The sequence below is a fragment of the Sceloporus undulatus genome, chromosome 7, assembly GCF_019175285.1.
Source record: "Sceloporus undulatus isolate JIND9_A2432 ecotype Alabama chromosome 7, SceUnd_v1.1, whole genome shotgun sequence".
Taxonomy (NCBI): domain Eukaryota; kingdom Metazoa; phylum Chordata; class Lepidosauria; order Squamata; family Phrynosomatidae; genus Sceloporus; species Sceloporus undulatus.
Window position 1 is genome coordinate 43,802,677 of NC_056528.1, and position 22,100 is coordinate 43,824,776.

General features: G+C 43.5%; 1 protein-coding gene across 1 annotated transcript in view; it reads left to right on the forward strand.

Moving 5' to 3' along the window:
- The first annotated feature begins 203 nt into the window (after positions 1-203).
- MPP1 (membrane palmitoylated protein 1) overlaps positions 204-22,100 on the forward strand; it is a 29,162-nt gene continuing 7,265 nt past the window's right edge. The window contains exons 1-7 of the mRNA XM_042480357.1: positions 204-410; positions 12,477-12,620; positions 13,382-13,460; positions 13,963-14,048; positions 15,167-15,235; positions 18,742-18,938; positions 20,138-20,244. Coding sequence (XP_042336291.1) covers positions 309-410; positions 12,477-12,620; positions 13,382-13,460; positions 13,963-14,048; positions 15,167-15,235; positions 18,742-18,938; positions 20,138-20,244 — 784 coding nt within the window. The 5' untranslated portion in view covers positions 204-308. The remainder of the gene's footprint in view (positions 411-12,476; positions 12,621-13,381; positions 13,461-13,962; positions 14,049-15,166; positions 15,236-18,741; positions 18,939-20,137; positions 20,245-22,100) is intronic.

Consider the following 22,100-nt stretch of genomic DNA (forward strand, 5'->3'; position numbering starts at 1 on the left):
ACACATTCATAGAATATACATATACTCTGTATGTGTGTGTGTGTATACAGTGTAAGCACACATACAGAGCATGCATAGCCAGAGTGTGTGTGTGTTGATGCTCTACAGCCTCCCATTCACTGCAGTGTCGGGGTCTCCTCCTGGAGGGCCGTCCTTCTAATTCCTTCCCAGCTGAAGCCCTGCCTCCTTCCCTCCTCTTCTCCATCCCAGGCGCCGCCGAGTCACTCTGCTTCTGCTTCTGCTGCTGCAGCCCTTTCCCTGCTGGGCTCCTCCGTAGCGGAGCAGAGAGAAGGAAGGCAGCCGCCACCATGACGCTGAAGGCCGGCCAGAGCGGGAGCCAGAGCAGCCTCCGGACCGCCCTCTCGGACCTCTACCTGGAGCACCTGCTGCACAACAGGCCCAAGGCCGAGGCGAGTGGCCGCAGGGAAGGGAAGGGAAGGGGCCACAGGCAAAGCCCTCCGGGGCTCTGGACTTCAATTCCCAGGAGCCTCGGATGCCTGGACAATGGCCGGGGATTCTGGGCGATGGAGTCCAAGACCCCTGGGAGGCCAGAGGTTGGGGCATCACTGAGACGCAGTCCCTTTGGGCAATGGGGTCACTGGGGTTGGTGTCACCCCATTTGGTCACTCAATGGGGTCTCTAGGGTTGGCGTCACTCAGTGTGGTCACTCAGTGACATCAGTAGGGTTGGTGTCACCCAGTGTGGTCACTCAATGGGGTCTCTAGGGTTGGCGTCATTAAGTGTGGTCACTCAGTGACATCACTAGGGTTGGTGTCACCCAGTGTGATCACTCAATGGGATTGCTAGGGCTGCATTAATCCAGTGTGGTCACTCAATGGGATCAATAGGGGATATCACGCAGTGTGCTCACTCAATAGCATCACTAGGGTTAGCGTCACCCAGTGTGGTCACTCAGTGGGGTGTGGTCACTCAATGGGGTTGCTAGGGGTGGAGTCACCCAGTGTGGTCACTCAGTGGGGTCCTAGGGTTGGCGCCACCCAGTGTGATCATTCAATGGAGCCGCTAGGATTGGCTTCATCCAGTGTGGTCATTTAATGGGGTCACTAGAGTTGGCCCAGTGGTCACTCAATGGGGTCTCTAGGGTTGGTGTCACCCAGTGTGGTCACTCATGGTGTTATCCTCCTTCTACATTGACCCATACCACACCATATTGTTGTTGTTGTGTGTCTTCAAGTCATTTCTGAGTTATGGCAATAACCCTGAGGCTACCATGGGTTTTGGGGGGGGGGCAAGGTTTGTTTAGAGGGAGGGTTGCCCTTGCCATCCTCTGAGGCTGAGAGAGAGTGACTTGCTCAAGGTCACCCAGTGGGTTCCCATAGGTGAGCCAGGATTCGAATACAGCCTCCGGAGTCAGAGTCCAACACTCAGTTCATTACACCATGTTGGCTCTTCATCATTGCTTGATTTGCTAAGTTAGGCAAATCCCTTGTAGACAACCCTCGGTTGCTCCAGCTGACCTGGAGCGCTTTCATACGTAATGTTTTGGGTTATGAACCAAAAACATGCTCACTAGAAGAGCGCACACATAGTAGCACCATACTCACATGGGGCTCACTCTTGTTTTAGCAGAGAGAGAGGGTTTTCGACTATTTGCATGCTCTCCTGTGTTCTCCAGAAAGCTGATCAGTTGGCTTTCTAAGGATCCAACGGACCTGAAATCTCGATGCCGTTACAGATGTGGGAGACGTTTGGCTGGGGCAGAACCTGGCAAGTCGGCAAGTCTCCTGGCAAGCTGGGATTCTCTGCAGGATCTAATAATGGCAGCAGTGGTTTTTTTTTGATAACTCACTGTTTTCCCCAGATGTGGTGCCATCAAGACTAATGCTTTTTAATGCAAGAGGTGGAGGACAACATCCCAAAGGGGTTGCATTTGATGGTCCATGGATGCCCTGGTCAATGTCAGTCTTATGGCCGAGATCCAAAGTCTCCCTTGCGCTGGTCCAGTAGCACCTGACAGTCCTCTGAGACTACCTGGATTTTCCTCCCAATTCTTGCTTATTGTGTAGATTGAAAGCTGTTCCGAAAAGTCTTCCAGCGCCCTAGAATGGTTCTCTGGAAAACAGAGGGAAAGAAAGCATTGGGTCTTGGTCCTTTCAGGCTTTGGACCTGATCCATGAGTGACAAGCTCTTCAAGTTCTCGCATCCATGTTACTATTCAGCAGCAGAGTGTTGCTGTATTCAGCTGCTTGCGGAGCCAGGCAAGACAACATGAGGGCCAGGAGGAGGGATGGGAAAGGGGTTGCTCTATTACCTATCTAAGCCCCAGCACCTCCAAAATACTTTCTATTGCAATTGGGATTACTCACAACAGTATATTGCTGCTGCAGAAATCCATCCTTCCAGCTATTGTGAAGGTTGCAACTAAGCTCAGAGAGAACAGGAAAGTCTGTAGCGTGTGAGCAGATAACATCACTATCCCTGTTATTTATTCCTGGTCTTGATACTGTTTGGAAGCTGAGAAGAGAAATCTTCTGCATGATGTGTAGTTTATATCTCATTATATCTAGTTCTGATGGCTTTGCAGTAGGATATCTATGGGCTGGTTTTGGCAATCATGTCTAATTTTCTTTCTTTTGAATTAAAGATACGACGATTGGCATCCTGGGGAGACTACTATCTTTGTTACTCTTTGCGGAAGCATTTCTGACATGTCAGTGCCTTGTTTGAGTGGTGTGTTCCACACACAGATCAGAAAGCGGTGATGTAAGAGGGACCTGCCAGAGTTGTTCATCTGTTTGTCAGGTCTTGCGCATGATGCACCTGTTAGTGCACCATTTCCGTATCACTGTTTTACGTCTAGTCTGATCACAGAGTGTTGTATGCTTTTGGATGACTGTTTGAATGAAACACTTGGCTGAAAGACTTCCTGTGTGAGGATGGCAACCATGTGAAGAGTTGTCTGTAGTTAATGCAGTGGCAAGAACTATTTAAAGGGATCAGGAGTGACCCAAGACATTTTGCTGCCTGAGGCAAAGTACAAGATTGTACCTCCCATGTTCCATCCTATATCAAGATGCCAGGCCTAATTGGGCTGGTCCCTGACTCTTACCTGAAAACTGGCAGTAGGGGGTATAGTCCAGGCGTTGTGGGATACATAGTGCCAACAAAACAAAGAGGAATGTCCAGGGGACTTGAGAATAGTAGCTGGGGAGATGTCACAGCATCTTCTCTTGGCCATCACTTATAGACACTGGCATGCAGTCAGTTGCTTCCTGCTGAACTACTTTTCTGTCCACATTTGCTGGCATTTATTTTTGGAATCCAAGTTGTTTCTGCACAGTGTAGGCATAGTTTTATCAAGGTACCCAGTCTGCATCTCTGTAGGGCACAGATTGGTATGTCTCCCCTTACAAAAACAAGTTCAATAACCACATGGAGAAAGTTATCATATCACGGAGCAGGTGTGAGCATCAGACTATTATAAAGAAATCTGTCCCAAATCACTGGTCATCCACAGAAATTAATGTCTCAACTAGAGATGGAAAAATTATTTGAAAATATTCAGAAAATGGTCAAACCCCCTTTTTGTACAAAGAGTGAGAAAACCTGACAAGAAGAATACTGAGAAGAATCTCTGCAATTCAGGACTTACTCTGGATAACATTTGCACATGGTTGTTTTGCAAAGAAAACAGCATTTTATGCATGGAAAAATAATATTTCAATGCAGAAATATTAATTCCTGTACAGAAAATGCTACAATTGAGGCTTTATTTTGTGTAAAGTTCACACATGGTTGATTTGCATAGAAAACCCAGATTTTCTGTACAGGAATTACCATTTCTGCGTTGAGATACTGTTTTCTGCACAGAAAAATGCAGGTTTCTGTGCAAAACGACCACATGCAGATTTTGTTCAGAAAGTCCCAAATTGTGAATAGTCTTTGAAAATTGGTTTTCGACAACTTTCTCACAGTGGGAAGAAAACTGCTGGAATTACTCATTCAGGAAGAAACTTAGTGAAGACTTACATCCCTCTGCCTGACCTTGCACCAGTCAGTAGAGCAAGGGTGAGTGCAACCCATGGACAACATGCACCCTGAACCTCCAGTTTAAAAACTGCCCATTTTGGGGGCGCAAATCACAAAAAACACCCACCGATATTGGAAAATATGGTGCACTTTTACCTTGTGAGTACAAATAGCTGGAAACAGCCAGAAACAAAATCAGAAGTGTTGTTTCTAGATCAGGGCATCCCCCCCTCTCTCTTTCCAGTCTCTTGTTAGAGAAACCAGTAAAAACTCTGGAAGTGTGACCTTTGGGCCAGGAAGATGTCTTTTAAGAGGAACTAATGACTTGGAAATGAACGGTCTTGTTAATGTTTGAGCCTATTAATGCACTGCTTTGCATTTTACTGCAGCTGTTAAAGGAGATCTTGCTCTCTCTTTTTGTGTAATAGCAGAGCGATTACTTCCTTTCAAAACCATATATATAATCTGCTGTTTTGCAGCCCCAAATTGGAGGCAGGTTGCATGTGTTGATTGTTAGGTTTATACCTGAGCATTCAGATGCTGGAAAGAACTCTGTAACAGTGATTGTGTTTCTATGCCTAAGAATTACTTGCTCATTTATTAGCTTCATCCATAAAGTCCTCCTCTGCCATCTTAACATGGCATGGATGTGACCCTGGATGCTTGATGATTATGGCAATTAGAGTGTATGCGTTGGCAGTTTGTACCATGTTCCAGAAGTAGACTATGCATCTGTCATCCTTGGACTGGTGTAGCACTTGTTTGGTTCCAAAAACCCCTGTGGATAACAAAATCCGTGGATGCTCATAGTAAAATGGTGTTCCTTATATAAAATAGAAAATCAAAATATAGTGTTTTGGAATATTTTCAAGCCGTGGATGCTTGAATCCATGGATAGAAAATCCGTGGATAAGAGGGGCCTACTGTACACTGTACAGAGCCACTCATCGCCAGAAGGATAGCCACAAGGGGATGAACTGGCTACTGTAATAAACCATGGCTTAATTGAGACCAGCATCTGTGGAAGGGCTGCTTGTATTAATGAAATCATATCTTTTCAAGGTAATTAGCAGATTTATATCCCACCTTTCCTCCAACGGGGTTGTGGCAGTGTACTTGGCTTTCTTGTTCCACAACTATCCTCATAAGAACCCTGTAAAGTAGACCAAACTGAAAGAGAGAGAAAGAAAAAGAGAGAGACTAACTCAAGGTCTGCCCTGGAGTTTCATGGCACAAAGTTGATGAGAACCTGGGTCTCCTATGTCCTGATCCAACACTGCTATGTCACATTAGCTGTCAAAACTGAATGGAAGCTCTTCAGGCACAAACGGCATACAATATTAATTGTAGATGCATGCAACGAAGCCCCAACATGTTAAAATGGAAAACATACTTGTTGCTCCCCTATATCTAGTACAACAGTAGAGTTGAAAGAGTTCAGGGGCAGAAAAACATGCAAGTGACAAATGTCAAGCTAGAAAAGATTAAGGATCTTTTTTCTCAGTTGGCATTTGCCATGCCAAAAAGGATTTAAGGTTAAGCAAAGAACTTGGGAAGGTTACATTTTGGGACTATAACCTCCAGAATGGTGGAGCTGGCTGGGAGCTTCTGAGGACTCTAGTAACTTTTTCATGATCTTTCACCTGTTGTACTTCCATTCCAAACTGTAGTGTGTCAAGGCTATTTTTTAATTATTATTTTTTTAATAATTAAAATAATAATAATATAGGACTTCAGTTCCTATAATTCATTAAAGCAATAATGGTTAAGACTTTGAGGAGGTGGAGTCCAAAATATTTGGAGGGGCAAAGGTTCTCCACTAATTTGCCAAAGCTTAGTTTACCTGGGCACCTGTATTGAGTAGGAATACAACAGTTCACTCCCTTCACCTTTCCATTGTAGCATGTGCCTATAGGAGCCAGGAGTGTTAAAGGAGGCCTGCTAGCTTGTTTTCAATGTAGGATTTCCCTGTATACAGCAGAACAACATGAACTGGTTGACCCTTTGCCACCTCCTAGATTTAATAACAGTTTCATTGCTGCTGAATTTTGCTGAGCTGGCCTGGTGCGTCTTGCTTCATTTGGTGGCACATTCTGATAGCTGTCTGTGGAGGTTGTAACTTCCTACAGATGCTTCCTCTTTTGAGAAAGTGGCAGACTGTCATGCTTTAGCATGAGACAGGACTCGAATTTCAGACTGTGCATACTTTAGTATTTGATCTTGGAAGGCCTTTTCAGAAACAGGTCTTAATTAGTATAATGAATTTATGGACCATTCCAGGGGTCATTCATACGTACTTTTTGAATGGAAAGATTTGCATCTCTGCACCGATTCAGAATTGTTCAGAATCGGTTCGGTGTTCCCACTACGTTTTAACTCTCCGTTGCATTTAAACCTGGTCACTGTTCCGATTAGCCACCATTTTGGATGGGAATGGAGGCGCCTCCATTTCCGGAATGGTGGCAGTGAAATCCAAATCAATCCAATAGCTTATTCTCACTATCAGAGATGCAGATCGTTGCGGTTCTTAAAAAAAGAACCACTAAAGGATCTGGTGTCAAATGCACTGGTTTAAGTGGCCTTTTCATCCCCCTGACCCCCCTGCAGACTGCATCGATTGCAATTGGGGTAAGTGCGAATGTCACGAAAATAAACCAGTTCCAAACTGGTTTATTTCTCTAGTGTGAATGAGTCCCAGGTCTTACTTCTGAAAGGGCTATACCACTAGGGTGTATGTAAACATGTTCAAATGTTTGAGAATAACAATATCCCTGCTCATTCCTGATTTGTACCTAGGTACCGGAATCCTTTTGAAAGAGGGTGCAGATGAAAAGTTAGACATTCATGCATTGAGCATAAAGGTTTGAAGAGGACTCTTTTAAAAGTGTTCAGCTATTCCAAAGCTTCCATGTTCAAGCTGAACACTGTTCTAGGTTGTCAGACTCTGGCACCCAACATGTGAAAATAGTTTGATAAACTTGGGGCTGGGTTAGGTGTCCATTCACCTCCGAAGCCCAGCATGTATTCACAGCTCAAGTGTGTAGCTGTACAGAGCTAAGGCATACAGCTGCACATAGGTACTTTTAATATGTTTCTTCTGGATCAAGCTCTTCCTGCTCCTCGTCTGTCTTTATCATAAGACTCAGCTTTCCATCCCTCAGCCAAAAGCAAAGGTTGGAGGAAGGCTGGGGAGGGGGTGACGGGAGAAAAGCCTGACCAGACCAGTCTGTCAGCTGGTGGAATGTGCTGTGTTCTGGGGAAATTTTTGCTGAGTCTAGAGATCTGGCCCTGAGCTGCATCATGGGCTACTTCAAGGAAAGAATAGGCGATAAGAGAGGAGGCTGGGCTGAGTCAGCTATCCTGATGGGCACTTTGAACCCAGGCCAGCATCTCCGCTGCAAGAGATAAGGGTGGCAGCAGTTGGAGAACACTGATTCAGAGCGATTGCAACACAGCGCAGCCAGCTCATGCAGCTCAACAGAAGACTGCTCTGGCAATCTTCTCTCCCTATCTTTGGATTCACCCATGCTCCAGGCCCACAAGACTCACTTCTTTCACTTATGCACAGATAGAGCGTAAGAGTCATGTGGGATTGGAGCATGCTTTTTTTCACACAGCAGGCAACTGGTACTTCAGAAAAGTAGAGTTGGGATTTGCAGGATTATAGTATGGGAACTGAATTGTTGGGACTTTTTGATGAACCGGGGAAAGGATGTCCTGTGTCAGAATTCATAGACTTCCCTGTTTAGCTGCAATGATCACAATAGCTGGGAGAGAGTGATGTTTCCCGAGCAAGAACATATTGTAATGAATCGGTCCTTTTACAATGCACAGTATTTGGGTCTTGAATGGAGCACTGGTGGACCTCACAACTGAAAGTACATCCCACAAGCTTACATACTACCACCACTGGTGGGGAATAGGATGGCTCAAATATCCATAGGACAGAGAGAGGGAGATCCCATAAGTCTGCTATATAACTTTAAAATTCAATTTCCAGTAGATCAATACCTAAATACATAGTGTTCACAGTCTGGTAGTACTGAAGACACAATAGGTCCACTGGGCATGAAATGTTTTACTGGAGAAAGATTAATGACCATAGGTCTAAACAAATGAAGGGAAGAGCAAACACCAGATGCATTTGGGCATTGCTGTCTTCTTCAGTTTCAGTGGCCATTATTGAAATGCAGAGGGAGAGAGAGAGAGAGAGAGAGAGTGAGAGAGAGTAAATCCATGCGCGCGCACACACTTATACCTCTGTTTTAAGCAACTGAGGACAGATACCAAAACATTTTGCTTATTAACTGAAATATTAAACTCTATTTGTTAATCATTCCCCCTTCTCTGTATATGTGTGCATAGCTGCAGTGTATTTATAAAAAAATATTTCCTGGCTCTGTCTGTTGCTTTCCAGGTTTGTGAATCAGGTCGTACCTTCCTTCTTTCCCCTCCCCTCCTTTCCTTAATTAATAAATGAAGACACTTTAAACGGACCTGTCCCTGGTGAAGATGAAAAGTGCTAGAGCTGACTGTGGGGCTAGCTATGGAGCACTAGCATGCTGTTCACCTTCTCTTCAAAACGCCATACCACTGAGGTTGCAAAGGAGGACAAAAACAAAACAAAACCCAAACCAGCCCTCCTTTGCAGTTTGATTCATAAATAGGTATTTGAAGCAGAGTTTGGAAAGTTATTTTGTTGGACAACTTCCATTGGCCATGTTTCCAGGGAGTTTGCGACAGATGCAGTCTAACAGAGTAGCATTTCCAAGGTCTGATTAGAAGGCATGCTGCATCCGAAAGCCATTAAAGGAGAACGAATTTCATGATTTCCCCAGCCATCCGCTTTCAAACATGTGTCCTTTGCAGTTTGTTCTTCTGACTCCATACAATATACCATTACCAATACATTGCATTGGTAATGGTATATTGTTTTATTGAGTGTATTTTATATGACATTGTAGTTTTAATCTTGTAATTGTTGTTTTTATTGTTGTAATCCCGCCTCGATCCGCAGGGAGAGGTGGGAAATATAAATATAAATAAAAATTATTATTATTATTATTATTATTATTATTATTATTATTACATCTCTAATCAGGGTCCTCCCTAACTTCTACTTTGATTTTATAGAACTGGGAAATGGGATTGTACTGTCCATAGGTTCATGCAGACTGATATTGTACACTCTGACTGGAGCACCTGTCCACTGTGGACAAGAGAAGCCTTCCCCCATTCCCTGTTCCTATCTGATCCTTTGAATTTAGGGGCAGAGAATCCAGATACCCTCCAGATGTTGGCCATCCTCAGCCCTAGCAAGGGTAGCCAGTGATGAAGGATAAGAGGGAGTTTACAGTCCAGCCATCAACATTTGGAGGGCCACTGCTTGCTTATATTGGAAATCTTGCAGATTGAACTTGGGGTGGAAAGCAGCTGATCTGCCATCATGATCCTTCACCAAGTTCCCCAGGTTTTCATGATGCCTGCAAGGGCACCTCTTTTCCCCCTGTAAATATTCCAACTATCATATTCCACATCAAGGGTGGGTAGGATTTAGGCTAGTGGGATCTTTTTTAACTCACTACCAATCTGAGTTAGTTTAGCTCAGGAAGGTGGAGAAAGCTTTGAGGAACAAGGTGTCTCTGAGGACATGCTCAGTCTAGGAATTTGTTTTCCGTATCAGAACAGAAACTCAGACATCTATCTTTTCATACACAAATCTACTGCTGTTTTTTCCTGAAGCTTTCTTAATTAGGCAATCTAATTTTGGAGGAAAAGAAGGCCTTTTGTTGCTGCTGTTGTTAAACCGTTGGGATTGAGAAACCCTTCCTTATCTACTGCAGATTGCCATTTCTGATTTATGTTCTGGCTACTGTGCCAAACTGTTCCAGTTAAATGAAGCAGTAAAATCAGTAGGCTAATCTCTAACAGGAGCACCTGCATTTATAATTGCGACAGTAAAGGGCAGCTCTGATTGGAAAGATATATCGTTCTTGAGATGAATTGGGATGAATGGTGGAAAAAGGCAATGAGTTTGGCAAGATGCATGCAGAACATTGGGCAGGAGTAGCTGATCAGGTGTGCCAGAAATGGGATTGAAGAAGGTGAACAAAACAATTGTTTTGAATAATGTCTTGACCTGGAAAACCAAAATATGTATATATAATGTGTGTGTGTTTGTGTGCGTGCTCATTCAGAAAAATCAAAGCGTAGTAGACTTCCATCTATGAAAGCTCATGCTGCCAACTTCTTTATTTCAGTTAGTCTCAAAGGTGCTACAAGATCGCTCTACATATTGATTCTACAGACTAACTCGGCTGTACCTTTGAATTCTACCACTGTAGTAAATCTGTTACAGGTTTTCCCTCTAAACCTTAAGGCATCTATGTAGTGAGGGTGAACAACAAAAGGTCCCCATTGCAATGCGCAGATATTCTGCTTGTAATAGTGAGTGTTTAAGTTTCTTATTGAGAACCGCTTGACTTGACTTTTCTCTCATGGTAGCAACAGAACTATTAGCTGAATCAACAAATCTCTGTATATAATCCTGAAGTAATGCAGTTCTGGCAGTTTTTGGGAGCTCCAAATGTTTTTTTAAGATTTTGCTATATCAATAGTTGCTGTTCTTGTTTGTTTTGCTTGCTTGCTTTTAAGCTATTGAAAAAATTGATCAGTTGACTTTGTGCCATATGGGGGGAAACAGTGGTTTCATTTGACCTAGAAATGATTGTGAGGTGAACATTCACCTCTGACAGGCAATATTAAATAATGCTTTTTGGGCCCAGATTGTGAGTTTCCATGCAGTATCACACAGGCCACTGCTAGGAACCGAATTGTGTTGTTTAATTTATTTATTAGCTACATTTGTATTTCCACTTTCCTCCAAGGAGCTCAAGGGAGTCCATATGGCTTTCCTCACCATGTTATTTATACAACAGCTTTGTGAGGTTGGTTGAGCTGAGTGACTGAGCTAAGATCATTGGGACACTTGAACTTGGATCTACTAAATCCCAGTTCAGTACTCTAACCAAGACACCACATTGGATGAGTTTTGGTTTGGTCTAAAAGAGAAAGTCCTCTGCTCTTAGGACTCTTGTAAAGACTAATATTGGTGCATATTGGCTGATTATGGTGCCATTTTAGCAACAACAGGCAGTGGACAAGATGGTATCTCTAGATACCTCCACAAGCTGGCAGCAGCCCATAAACACAGCTGCTTTTCCATCTTGAGGTCAAGATGTTAAACAGTAAACACTGCTTAAACATGCTCAATTGTTTTAGAACCAGCTTGCAAGTTAACAGGCAACCTTGGAGTGAGATAAGGCCCTTCTAGTAATTGATTAACAACATTTCCTGCTCCTTTGCTCTGGACTTAAAAGGCTATTTAAAAAGTGGAATTTTAATGGGATAAAACTGTCTTTGGATGGTATATATCACACAATATCGTAGTGCACATTTTAATTGATGGGCAAAACTCATCAATAGGCTCTCAATCTTACCAATGTTCCATTACTGCCTTCATGCAATAGGTCCCTTATACTGCAGTTCCACTTCTCAGACAGTCATATTGTGTGAGTGGGCTTGATTCTCTTCCCCCCTTCCCCTTGCAACAATTGCAGCCACCAATGCCTCCCAAAGCTGGCTGCTATGTCAATGTGTAATTGTGTGTTTCTGCATGGATCTGCAAGATTTTATGATTCTATTAAATTATGCATAGTGTAATGAAAATGATTGAGAGACATTTTCCTTCCATTCATAACACTAGAACTTGGGTCAACCCCTGGGACTGATAGTGGGAGATTCCAAAGAGAGAAAAGGAACACTTTCTTAAAACCAAGGATTTATATAATTCTCTTCCAAAATATTTAGCGATGGTCATCATCTTTGAAGGAGAAGCCTATTCATGGCTACTAGTTATGGTGGCTTAATTCCAGTTTTTGAGGCAGGGCTCTTGCTAAGGAAGTGGGAAGGTGGTGTTGCACTCAAATCCAGCTAGTGGGCTACGCTTGGGAATTGGATTGCCCACTGTGGAAACTGAATTGTGATCTGATGTAGGGTTGCTTTCCTTATACAGTTGGCCTACCCCATACGCAGGCTTCCCATATGTGGACTTGCGATCATGTGGATGGGAAGCCCCATTTAGATGAATGGCTCATGCCCCTGGGAGTGTGCCCCATTCATCTAAATGGGGCTTGAGCATGCACCTAATTTGCTTTACACAGGGGAGTCTGGAATAGAACCCCCGCATAAAACAAGGGTCCGCTGTATTCTTTTGATGGATCATGAGACAACTATGCAGTCAGGCCCAGCGGTGCATGCTGTGTTCAGGTCTCAGCAGCTGCTGTGAAGAGAGTCACACTGGTTGCAATGGTGGAAGTGGGGAAGAGAGAAGGACTGCCCTTTAGACTGAAGCTTCCATCTCAGTGTGTCTCCTAGGGCCTGTTGGACATTGTTCCTAAACCTGGGTTTGTTTTTGGCCTTTGCAGGCAGTTCCATGCCCATTGAATGCAGTGACTGAGGATATTTACACCAATGGCTCAGCCATGCTGGGCAGCCCAGCTCACGCAAATGACCGGGAGGTGCGGAAAATGAGGTTCATCCAGTTTGAGAAGGTCACGGAGGAGCCCATGGTGAGCTGCTGGGGGAGAGCCTTAGCCTTTGCAGTTCTAGGTGCTGGGGACAAATAGCACTTTTAATCCTTCAGGCAAACTTCTGGGGCTGGAAGAGCAAGGAGGACTGGATGAAGTCAAAGCTAACTTGTCCATTAATCAAGGTGAGGTGCCTGCCTCAGGCAGTGAAATATGTGAGGATGGACAGCCTGAGCAATTCTTTTCCCACATTAGGCAACAATAGAATTTAGGTCTGGCTGGATGAAGTCCAGGGCCATTGCTTTGCTGAAGCACCTTGCCTTGGGCTAGCAGTTTCTTTTGACTCCATGCCTGATTCTCCAATAGCCATGGAAAGAATGTCCCATGGCAACCTCTAGAATAGGCTAGGCACAGATCCCCTCTCATCCTTGAACACTGGCCATGCTAGCTAGGACTAATAGGAGTATCGAGAAATGCCATTTTGCTTACCCTGACCTAGAGAGAAGAGAGTTACATTATGTAAATGGAGAGGGACCAGGGGATAGTTGGCAGGGAGTCTGCTCTCATAGATGAGCCAAGCAGGGCTGTTATGAGGGCAAGAGGGCTATTTGCAGATAAGCTAAGCCTCCATATTGCAGTCTTAGTTCACAGCTTCAAAAGGTTACTTTTTTGAACAACTCTTCCCAGAATCTTCTAGCCACTGGCAATGGTGGCTGGGGAACAATAGGACCTGTAGTCCAAAAAGCAACCTTTCCAAGCCTTCTCTCAGTGCCAATTGTCACAGGCTTTGCTGTCTGTTCCAGGGCATCACGCTGAAGCTGAACGAAAAGAAGAGCTGCGTGGTGGGCAGGATCCTCCACGGAGGAATGATTCACAGGCAAGGTAAACAGAGTTTAAGCAGGCATTTTCTTGCCCTTGTTGCAGGATATAAGGAGTGCTGAATATCAAAGTGCTTCCACCAGCAAATCCGCTGCCCAGGCCTAGGAGGGTGCTTTGTTGAACAGAGCTGACCCTGCTGGAAAGCAATAGCTGTATAGCTGTTGTACTTGAAGTCACAGAATGAGTTAGAGAGGGTCATAACTGTTGTTCTGCAGACTGCTATTTCACAGAGTGAGGCAGCTACTTCTGGCAGATGCTGAGTCTGGCAGCTCCCTAGTAGTTCCTCCTGAGACCATTTGTATGTCTTGGAAGATGAAGCTGTATTGTCCTCCCTTTCTTCAGGTGTCTATTCCATTGCTTCTAAGGTTCAACTGCTAATCTAGTTGGCTTCTGCACATAGAGCAAAGGAGGGTAATAAGTAATGGGCCAGCCCCTATTGTTGGCACTGCGCAGACATAGTCTGCCTTTTTTCATGCCTCACAAGTTTGTCTCTCCTACCTGGCAGGCTCCCTTCATGTTGGGGATGAGATCCTAGAAATCAATGGGAAGAGTGTCACCAACCACTCAGTAGACCAGCTGCAGAAGATACTGGTAGGTACAGAGGCAAGAAGAGGAGGGATCTGAGCTTTCCTGGGGTAAACAGAAATCTGGGGTTAACATATTTTTCTAAGATCAAGAAAATGGGAGCTTGAATAAATTAGCATTTGTTATGGTTTGCATTCCAGAAGGTGGATTCTTCAAGCTTTAGATGGAATGTATATTTAAACATGAATCATTTCACTCTGTATGTGAGGAATGGTAAATACGTTTCCACCCAAGATGATGTTGGACTGTAACACCCGTCATCCCTTGCCATTTAATTGTGCGGGTGAAGGATGATGGCAGTTGCATTCCAACAGTATCTGGAATGTTATGCATTGCTGACAAACTGGTGGAAGGTTACATTGTTTTGCTGGTAGGTTTCATCATTCCAAGCCAGGATCCTTTAGAATAAAAAACATGATGCAGGCAATCTGTGATTAGATTTCCCTTTCTTTAAGCTATAAATGAGTGTGAGTGAGATACCAACTTTTATGGAATGGAGTTATTTTAGTTGAGGAAGAAATATGGGGATGGTTGTATGAGAGGTTTTAATACCTGTTCCAGTTAAAATTAGAGCCTCCAAAAGCTGCATGAAAGGAAGGAGGGGACATTGGTAAATCCAGATTTGATTTGCTAGGGTCACATTTGTTTTGGTTTTCAGTCATCTTCCCTTCCATGGACTCAAGGAGACCAGAATGGACTCAAGTAGAACTTTGTATCTCTAGAATTGCTTCAGCCATTTACTCCTTTGAAGGGGGTGAAAGAATCTTAGTTATGGTCTTGGAAAGTGGCTGCCATGGGATCCTTCTTGAGGTTGAGTTCATAAGCCAATCTTTTCAGCTTTTGGGGAAACCCTGCAGCTCTTTGCTTCTGCAGCATTTTTGGAAGCAACCCCAGGATCTCAGCTATCTTTGCAGATTGGATGGCTTCAACCAGAAGAGTTTGAAGCTGATTCTGTGGAGTCTTGAAACAAAATTATTTTTTTAGTTTACAGTTCCCAGAAACTCCCAGCAGCAGGTGTGGGATTCTGAGGGGACAATATTCTTTCCAACCCCTCACTCTGTATTTGGCCATGAGTTGCTTGTCATTCCAGGGCTTGATTCTCTTCCTTTCCTTTTATTCACTAGAAAGAAACCAAGGGAACAGTGTCCCTAAAGATTCTTCCAAACCAACAGAATCGCATCCCTGCCCTTCAGGTAGGTGGGGGCCTCCACCTTTAGAACAGCCCCAGTCTGTGGGAGAATGGCTTTTATGTGCACTTTTTAAAAATAAAAATCTAAATTCTGCACTTTTGAGCTGACATTCTGCACCAAAGAAAGAGGCATTCTGCAGCTAATATATAAAGTGGTTGAATATCAGCTTATTTTCACATAATGTATAATAATGAAGATAGCCATTTAATTTTGCCTATTACTGATCAAAGCAAGTAGGGAGAGGCTTATAGTGTCTCTCAGTGTGTTTGGATGTTTCTAATCACAAGGAAGGGTCCTGCTGAGGTAGAGTTGTCTGGCAGACACACATATTGCTTTTTCATATTCCTATTGTTGCTAGCTCATGCTTCATGGGATTATGGGCGGGAGGGAAGGGGTTTGAGCATGTGCTTCTCAGACGTGGTCCACTCCTAGTGGTAGGGCTGCGCTTGCTGCCGTTGCAAGAACATAGATGTCTGAACCTATAGTATGTAGTTATGGTATCCTTTGCTTTGAAAAATCATAAATCCAGTGCTAAAAGAATCCATTTTGTAAGCTGTATTGTGCAATGTGTGAAAATGAGGTGCATCTGCATGCTTTAGTGTATTATTAATATGCATTATCATTAATATTCAGTTTATGATAGTAATAAAGATAGAGTTCAAAGATATAGCCATGTTAATCTGTAGAATCAGTATGTAAAGAGATCTTGCAGCACCTTTGAGGCTAACTGAAACAAAGATGTTGGCAGCACGAGCTTTCGTAGACTTAAGTCTACTTCCCATATGCATCTGAAGAAGTATTTAAGACTATGAAAGCTCATGCTGCCAACTTCTTTATTTCAGTTAGTCTCAAAGGTGGTACAACATCTCTCTACATAATGATAGTAATACAGATTGTATCCTCCTATGTATATAGGCTTACAAGCGGAATAACGATGTATATTTTAGTATACTAGTGGCAAGCCATATTCTCTGAATGCCAGTAGTCAGAAAGATGCCACACATATGTAGTCAAGAGGGAGGCAATGGCATGCTCACAGGAACTCCAAGGCTTATAGAAATACATATTTAAAACCTTTAGGGGGAAAACTTGAATAATGTTGTGGGCCTGAAATGCTGGCTGTCATCTGGGAGAAAACCCCTGGGAAACTGTCAGAAAAAGGACTGAATTTTGGGAAGGGGACATCACTGAAGTGGTGTGTTCCATACAGCAACATCTTGTTGCAGGTTCCACTTCTAATCTGAAAATAACAAGCCCAAGTCAATGCAAACAATAAAAAAGACTAAAAGATAGCAATTGCATAAAAGCACACTAAGAATGAAATCCTGCAGAAGTTTGTTGGAATGGAAATCACCCTGTAGCCTCTCTGGAAGTGCTGTAAACAAGTGCTGCTCACTTGGAAGACTGCTCTACATCTTAGCCACCGCTGCTGTGAATGCTGTTTCACTTCATAGCTTGGAAAAGGTTACTTGGTGTACTACAACATGAAGCTGAGGGATTCTGCTAGTTGTAGTCCAAACATTAACTTTTCCAAGGTTGTAGCAGACACAGATAGAGATGCAAGTGATTTTTGAATTACTTTTATCATTCTGCATCTCCACCTGGGGATGATCCAGTTAGTATCCAGACCAGTAAACTCCACCCTTTAACCAAAACTGGATCCTGTGAGGCCACTGGCTTTTTGAGTTTTCGCAAGATGTTTCTTCCCATACACACCCACAGAGAATGTTTCTCACACACCCGTTCTTGAGATGTGGAGGGCAAAGCTAATTTTGCCTTTTGGCTATTGGGTAACAAGCAGAAATCTGGAATGTGGAAAGCTTTTTCTAATATCGCTGGGCAATTGTGTGATGAGCACGGTCTCCTTGCTTTTATATCCTTTTGGCCTGCAGCTTTTAAGATGCACAGAGAAAAGAAACCTGTTGGAAATCTAAACCTACCAGAGATGCACAAGATCAGGATGGAGGGGAAAAGGCTGAATCAACAGCTGATTTGTGTGTGTGTAATGTATATGTGATGGTTATAAAGGAGAGGAGTGTGCTCATATGGCAAAGAATATCTGTCCGGACTCACATGGCTTGACGTTTCTTGCATTAAGTACTGCAAGAAACAGGAAAGGGGCTCTGCATCAGTGATAGAAGATATCAGGCTCACCATTTTCTTTTTTAAAGGATAAGATCATGGGCAAGTAGGAGAGTTGCTTCTCAGTCTGAGGCCCTGGCTGACCATCAGAGCAGACAATATGGGGCCAGATAAACAAATAATCAGATCTGGTATAAGGCAGTTTTCTATTTTTGTTTAATATTTCCTTTGACATGAGGTTTTTTTCCTCCAGTGGGTAAAAGGTGGCAGATATGGTTCTTATCTTCACATAGCGTTCACATAGTGTTGCCAGGTTTTCAAAACAGCAGCAAGGGACAGTTGAAATTTATGACTTGCATGGTTGACATTGAGGAAGTCCCTATAAAAAAATTTGCGTTCTATCTAAATACCAAAGGAAAGGGGGTTTTTGTCATCTTATTCAGTCTAGACAAAAGAACAAGCTTAATCCCAACCATCTAATAGAGGACATTCTTATAATAAATTGGGCGGTATATAAATAAATCCTATTATTATAATTAAGGGACACTTGGCAATCCTGTCTTCACAACTACCTTGTGGGGTAGGTCAGAGTAGAGAGCCAGCATGGTGAAGTGGTTTGAATATTGGACTACAACTCTGGATACAGGCATCACTGCTGGGGCATGGAAACCCACTGGGTGACCTTGGGCAAGTCACATTCTCTCAGCCTCAGAGGAAGGCAGTGGCAAATCCCCTCTGAAGAAATCACCTTCGGGTCACCATAAGTCAGACATTACTTGGTGACAGCAAGGTCAGGGTAAGAGAGAGTGACTGGTGTAAGGTCACCCAGTGAGTTATATGTTATCTCCCAAGTCCCCATGCAAAAGTCTGATCTCTCTGGCTCTTTGCACCAGTGGGTTTATAATGTAAAAGGAATTATCCTTTGCATGGATCGAGGCACATTGTCCCCAAGGAGTGATTGTGGTGATTTCGTTATATTCAAGTCTGTGCACCCAGATGGACTTCTCTCTCTGCACAGTTTGAGGATGCTGGCCCTGAAGGCAGGAACTGGGTCAGCCCCTCTAATAACCCCTTTCTTTAGGACCAGGCCTGAGACCAAAGGTCTGGCCCCTGAACTGAGAACTGAGGCACACTGGAATCCTTTGGGGCTGAGTTCTTGGAGGAGTATGTAGAATCATGACTATTGGGCTTTGCCTTGGCTGTCTTTTGAAGAGGTTGGGGGCATGACTTGTCTTAATCTGGAGAAGGGAGGCATCAGGGAGAAATCTGTGGGTTTCATGAAAGTCTCTACCATTTCCTTCATAGTTTGATGTAAACCCTCAATCTTTCATTCCATGTAGCCCAATCCGCCTCCCCTCTGAGCTATGCAACCTTTTGCAAACTGAAATTTGCTGCCTAGGCCAATCTTGACCCCTCTCTTCCTGCAGATGTTCATGAGAGCCCAGTTTGATTACGACCCACAAAAGGACAACCTGATACCTTGCAAAGAAGCTGGACTGAAGTTTCAGACAGGAGATGTCATTGAAATCATCAACAAGGATGACAGTAACTGGTGGCAAGGCCGGGTGGAAAGCTCCTCCAATGAATCTGCTGGACTCATCCCTTCCCTGGAACTTCAAGAGTGGTATGGCCCTTGAGGTCATGGTTACATTACTTGCATGCTGCCCTCCTCTTCTACACATTTAGAATGTAGAATGCTTCATTTTTTGATTACCCGTTGGAAGGTAAATAATGGCTTAATGTGCAAGTCTGAGTAAATCCTGTTGTCATTGATTGGAAAAGCAGCTTAAATGCAGGGTATACACAGTCACCCAAAGAGAGAGGACTGTTTTGGTGCTTCTGGAATGCTTGGCTACACTGGAGACTGTGTGTACACTCTCTAAAAAAAGCACAACTGCTTGTACACATTTTGACTTTGAGAGGGCAAAATGTACATATACTAGCATGTTGTATCAACAAAATTCTGGATTTCATAATACTATTTAGCTTAGCTCTAGGTAGTATGTCACAAGCAAGAACCCTTCGAAATGAATGCCCACTCTTAGGAAAAGCTGCTTTTTAGCCTAGATCCCAGGATTCCCCAGCCTTCAACCAGTGACCGTGGTTGTAGTCCAAAAGGTAACCTTTCCAAGCCCTTTCCTAACCTATATCTGGGCTGTGCTCCTTCAAACTGCAAGTGAGTGCTTGTGTGGTATAATGTTCCTTCACAGGTAAAACTTCCCTCAGTGTGGAAAATTAGCCTGGTTGAGAAAGACTTCTTTCTTTATTAGCTTTCCTACAAAAGTGCTAAATTAGGGATTTTTCTTTAATGGAAAAATGCACATCCTTCTGACAATTTGAAATGGTGTGCCCAGCTACAAAATGTGCTGGGCTTTATTTATTTGGGAGCACGTTTTGGATCAGCAGTTGACTCTTCAAAATAAGAATGAGTCTGCCGCCCTCAATCTTTCCCAGCATTATCATCTTTTCTAATGAGCCATGCCTTTTCATGATGTGGCCAAAGTATGACAGCCTCATTTGATTATTTTGGCTTCTAGGGATATTTCTGGCTTGATTTGTTCTCGGATCTATTTGTTTGTCTTTTTTGCTGTCCACGGCATCCTCAGCACCACATCTCAAATGAGTTTATTTTCTTTTTATCTGCTTTTTTCACTGTCCAGCTCTCACATCCCTACATAGTGATGGGAATACTATGTCTTATACGATTCTAACTTTAGTTCTCATTTGTATATCTTTACTTGACTTGATAGATATGGTAAATACCAGCTTCACCTGACATGTACTTTCTTCCATTACAATGTATTTTCTTTTCTTTTCCTGCAGGCGCGTTGCAAGCATGACGCAGGGGAACCCCACTCAAGCCCAAAGCTGTAGTCCTTTTGGAAAAAAGAAGAAATGCAAAGACAAGTACTTGGCAAAACATAGCTCAAGTGAGCACCTCTCCTTTTTCATTAGGATCACAGGGATAACTAAATCACAGGGGAAACCGGGCTGTATAGAAAGCAGCTGGGCTGCATTGCACATATGTACTTTCTGTTTTCCATACAGCCTGGCTTTCCCAAGGAGTCATTTTTAGGTTGCAGAGGACAACTCCCACAATAATCCTTCTTGCTTCATTGTAAGCAGCTGTGAACTCTATAATATACTGATAAGATTTGGATTTGGCAAGAGACTGCCAGATGCCAGTTCCTTTTGTATGCTGAGGAGCAATTCATGCATAATGGGCACCTTACAGTGCAACTCCCTGAAAGCTGCACTATGCATGCAACAAATATCCATGGGAGATGACTTGTCCTTTTAGCATAGCCTTCTCTGTTCTCCATGCTGACTTGATGATGAAAGTTACAGTTCAGCACATCCAGAGGGTTTCAGGCAAAGTTTGATGGGAGCCCTGGTGGCGCAGTGGTTAAATGCCTGTACTGCAGCCATTCACTCGAAACCACAAGGTTGCGAGTTCAAGACCAGCAAAAGGGCCCAAGCTCGACTCAGGCTTGCATCCTTCTGAGGTCGCTAAAATGAGTACCCAGACTGTTTGGGGCAAATTAGCTTACTTGCTAATTAGCTTACTTGCTGTTCACCGCTATGATCTTTGGAATAGCGGTATATAAATAAAACAAATTATTAATTATTAATTATTATTAAAGGACCAAGAAGACATTGGTCTGTAGGGGCCTTTTTTTTACCCCATCATTACAATCTGTATTCTTTTCCATAGTGGTTTAGGACAGAGTGGCACTGCAAAGTGCTTCATATAGATATCATGCTGCATTGCGTGCCTCTGTGCTGTTACATCATATTTAGAATGCTTAACCCGGCTGCTACTGTTATGCGCAAATAGGGCCTTGAGAGGGCAAAATGTACATATATGTAGAAGCAGATATTCCCACAGCCTCCTTGTAGGCCTTATGGTCACTCTGTAGATGGGTTTGCTTCATTACATTTGCTCTAAGGGATCGTTCATTTTGTTTAGAAACATATTCATTGCCAAAAGGCTGCGTGGATAAAACAAAAAATCTTTTGCCATCTGAAAGACAAGGAGCAAAGGCTTTCTAGCCTCCCTTGAAAGGCAATTCCTCCCTGTTCCTATAACACATATGTCTACTCGGGTTTCAGGAGGGCTTCTTTTGCACGCCATAAATGGTATTGCATAAAGTACAGTTTTCAAAATACATACGTTGCACTGCAGCATACTTTAAAGGGGGCTGGACAACTTCAAGGGGGAGAAGGTTGTCAATAACTACTAGACATGATGGCTGCATCTATTTCCTCCAGTAATACCAGTTGCTGAGAAGCTGAGGGGAAGGATGGAGGATGCTCATTTCCTACTATAGTGGGATTTCTCTTAGGAGATATGGTTGTCTACTGTAAGAATACAATGCTGGGCTATACAGGCCTTTGGTCTGATTCTTTTGAGTACAATTGGAAATATGTGGGCCTCCAGATACTGCTGGACTTCAAATTCTGCAGCAGGAAAAAATTGTGTGACTGAATGAATTCTACACAGCTCCATACAGTATGTTATCCCTTCTCTCCCCTGCCCCCCGGCCCCATTTCACTGGCTGCCCATTCGCTTCCGAGCGCAATACAAGGTGTTGGTCACTACCTATAAAGCCCTACATGGCTTGGGCCCGAGTTACTTGAGGGACCGCATCTCCCCATATGATCCTCCCCGCACACTCAGAACATCTGGGAAGAACTTACTGGTAATTCCACCTTCCAAATATGTTGCCACATCCCAGATGGCTTTTTCAGTGGTGGCCCCACAGATGTGGAATGATCTACCTGA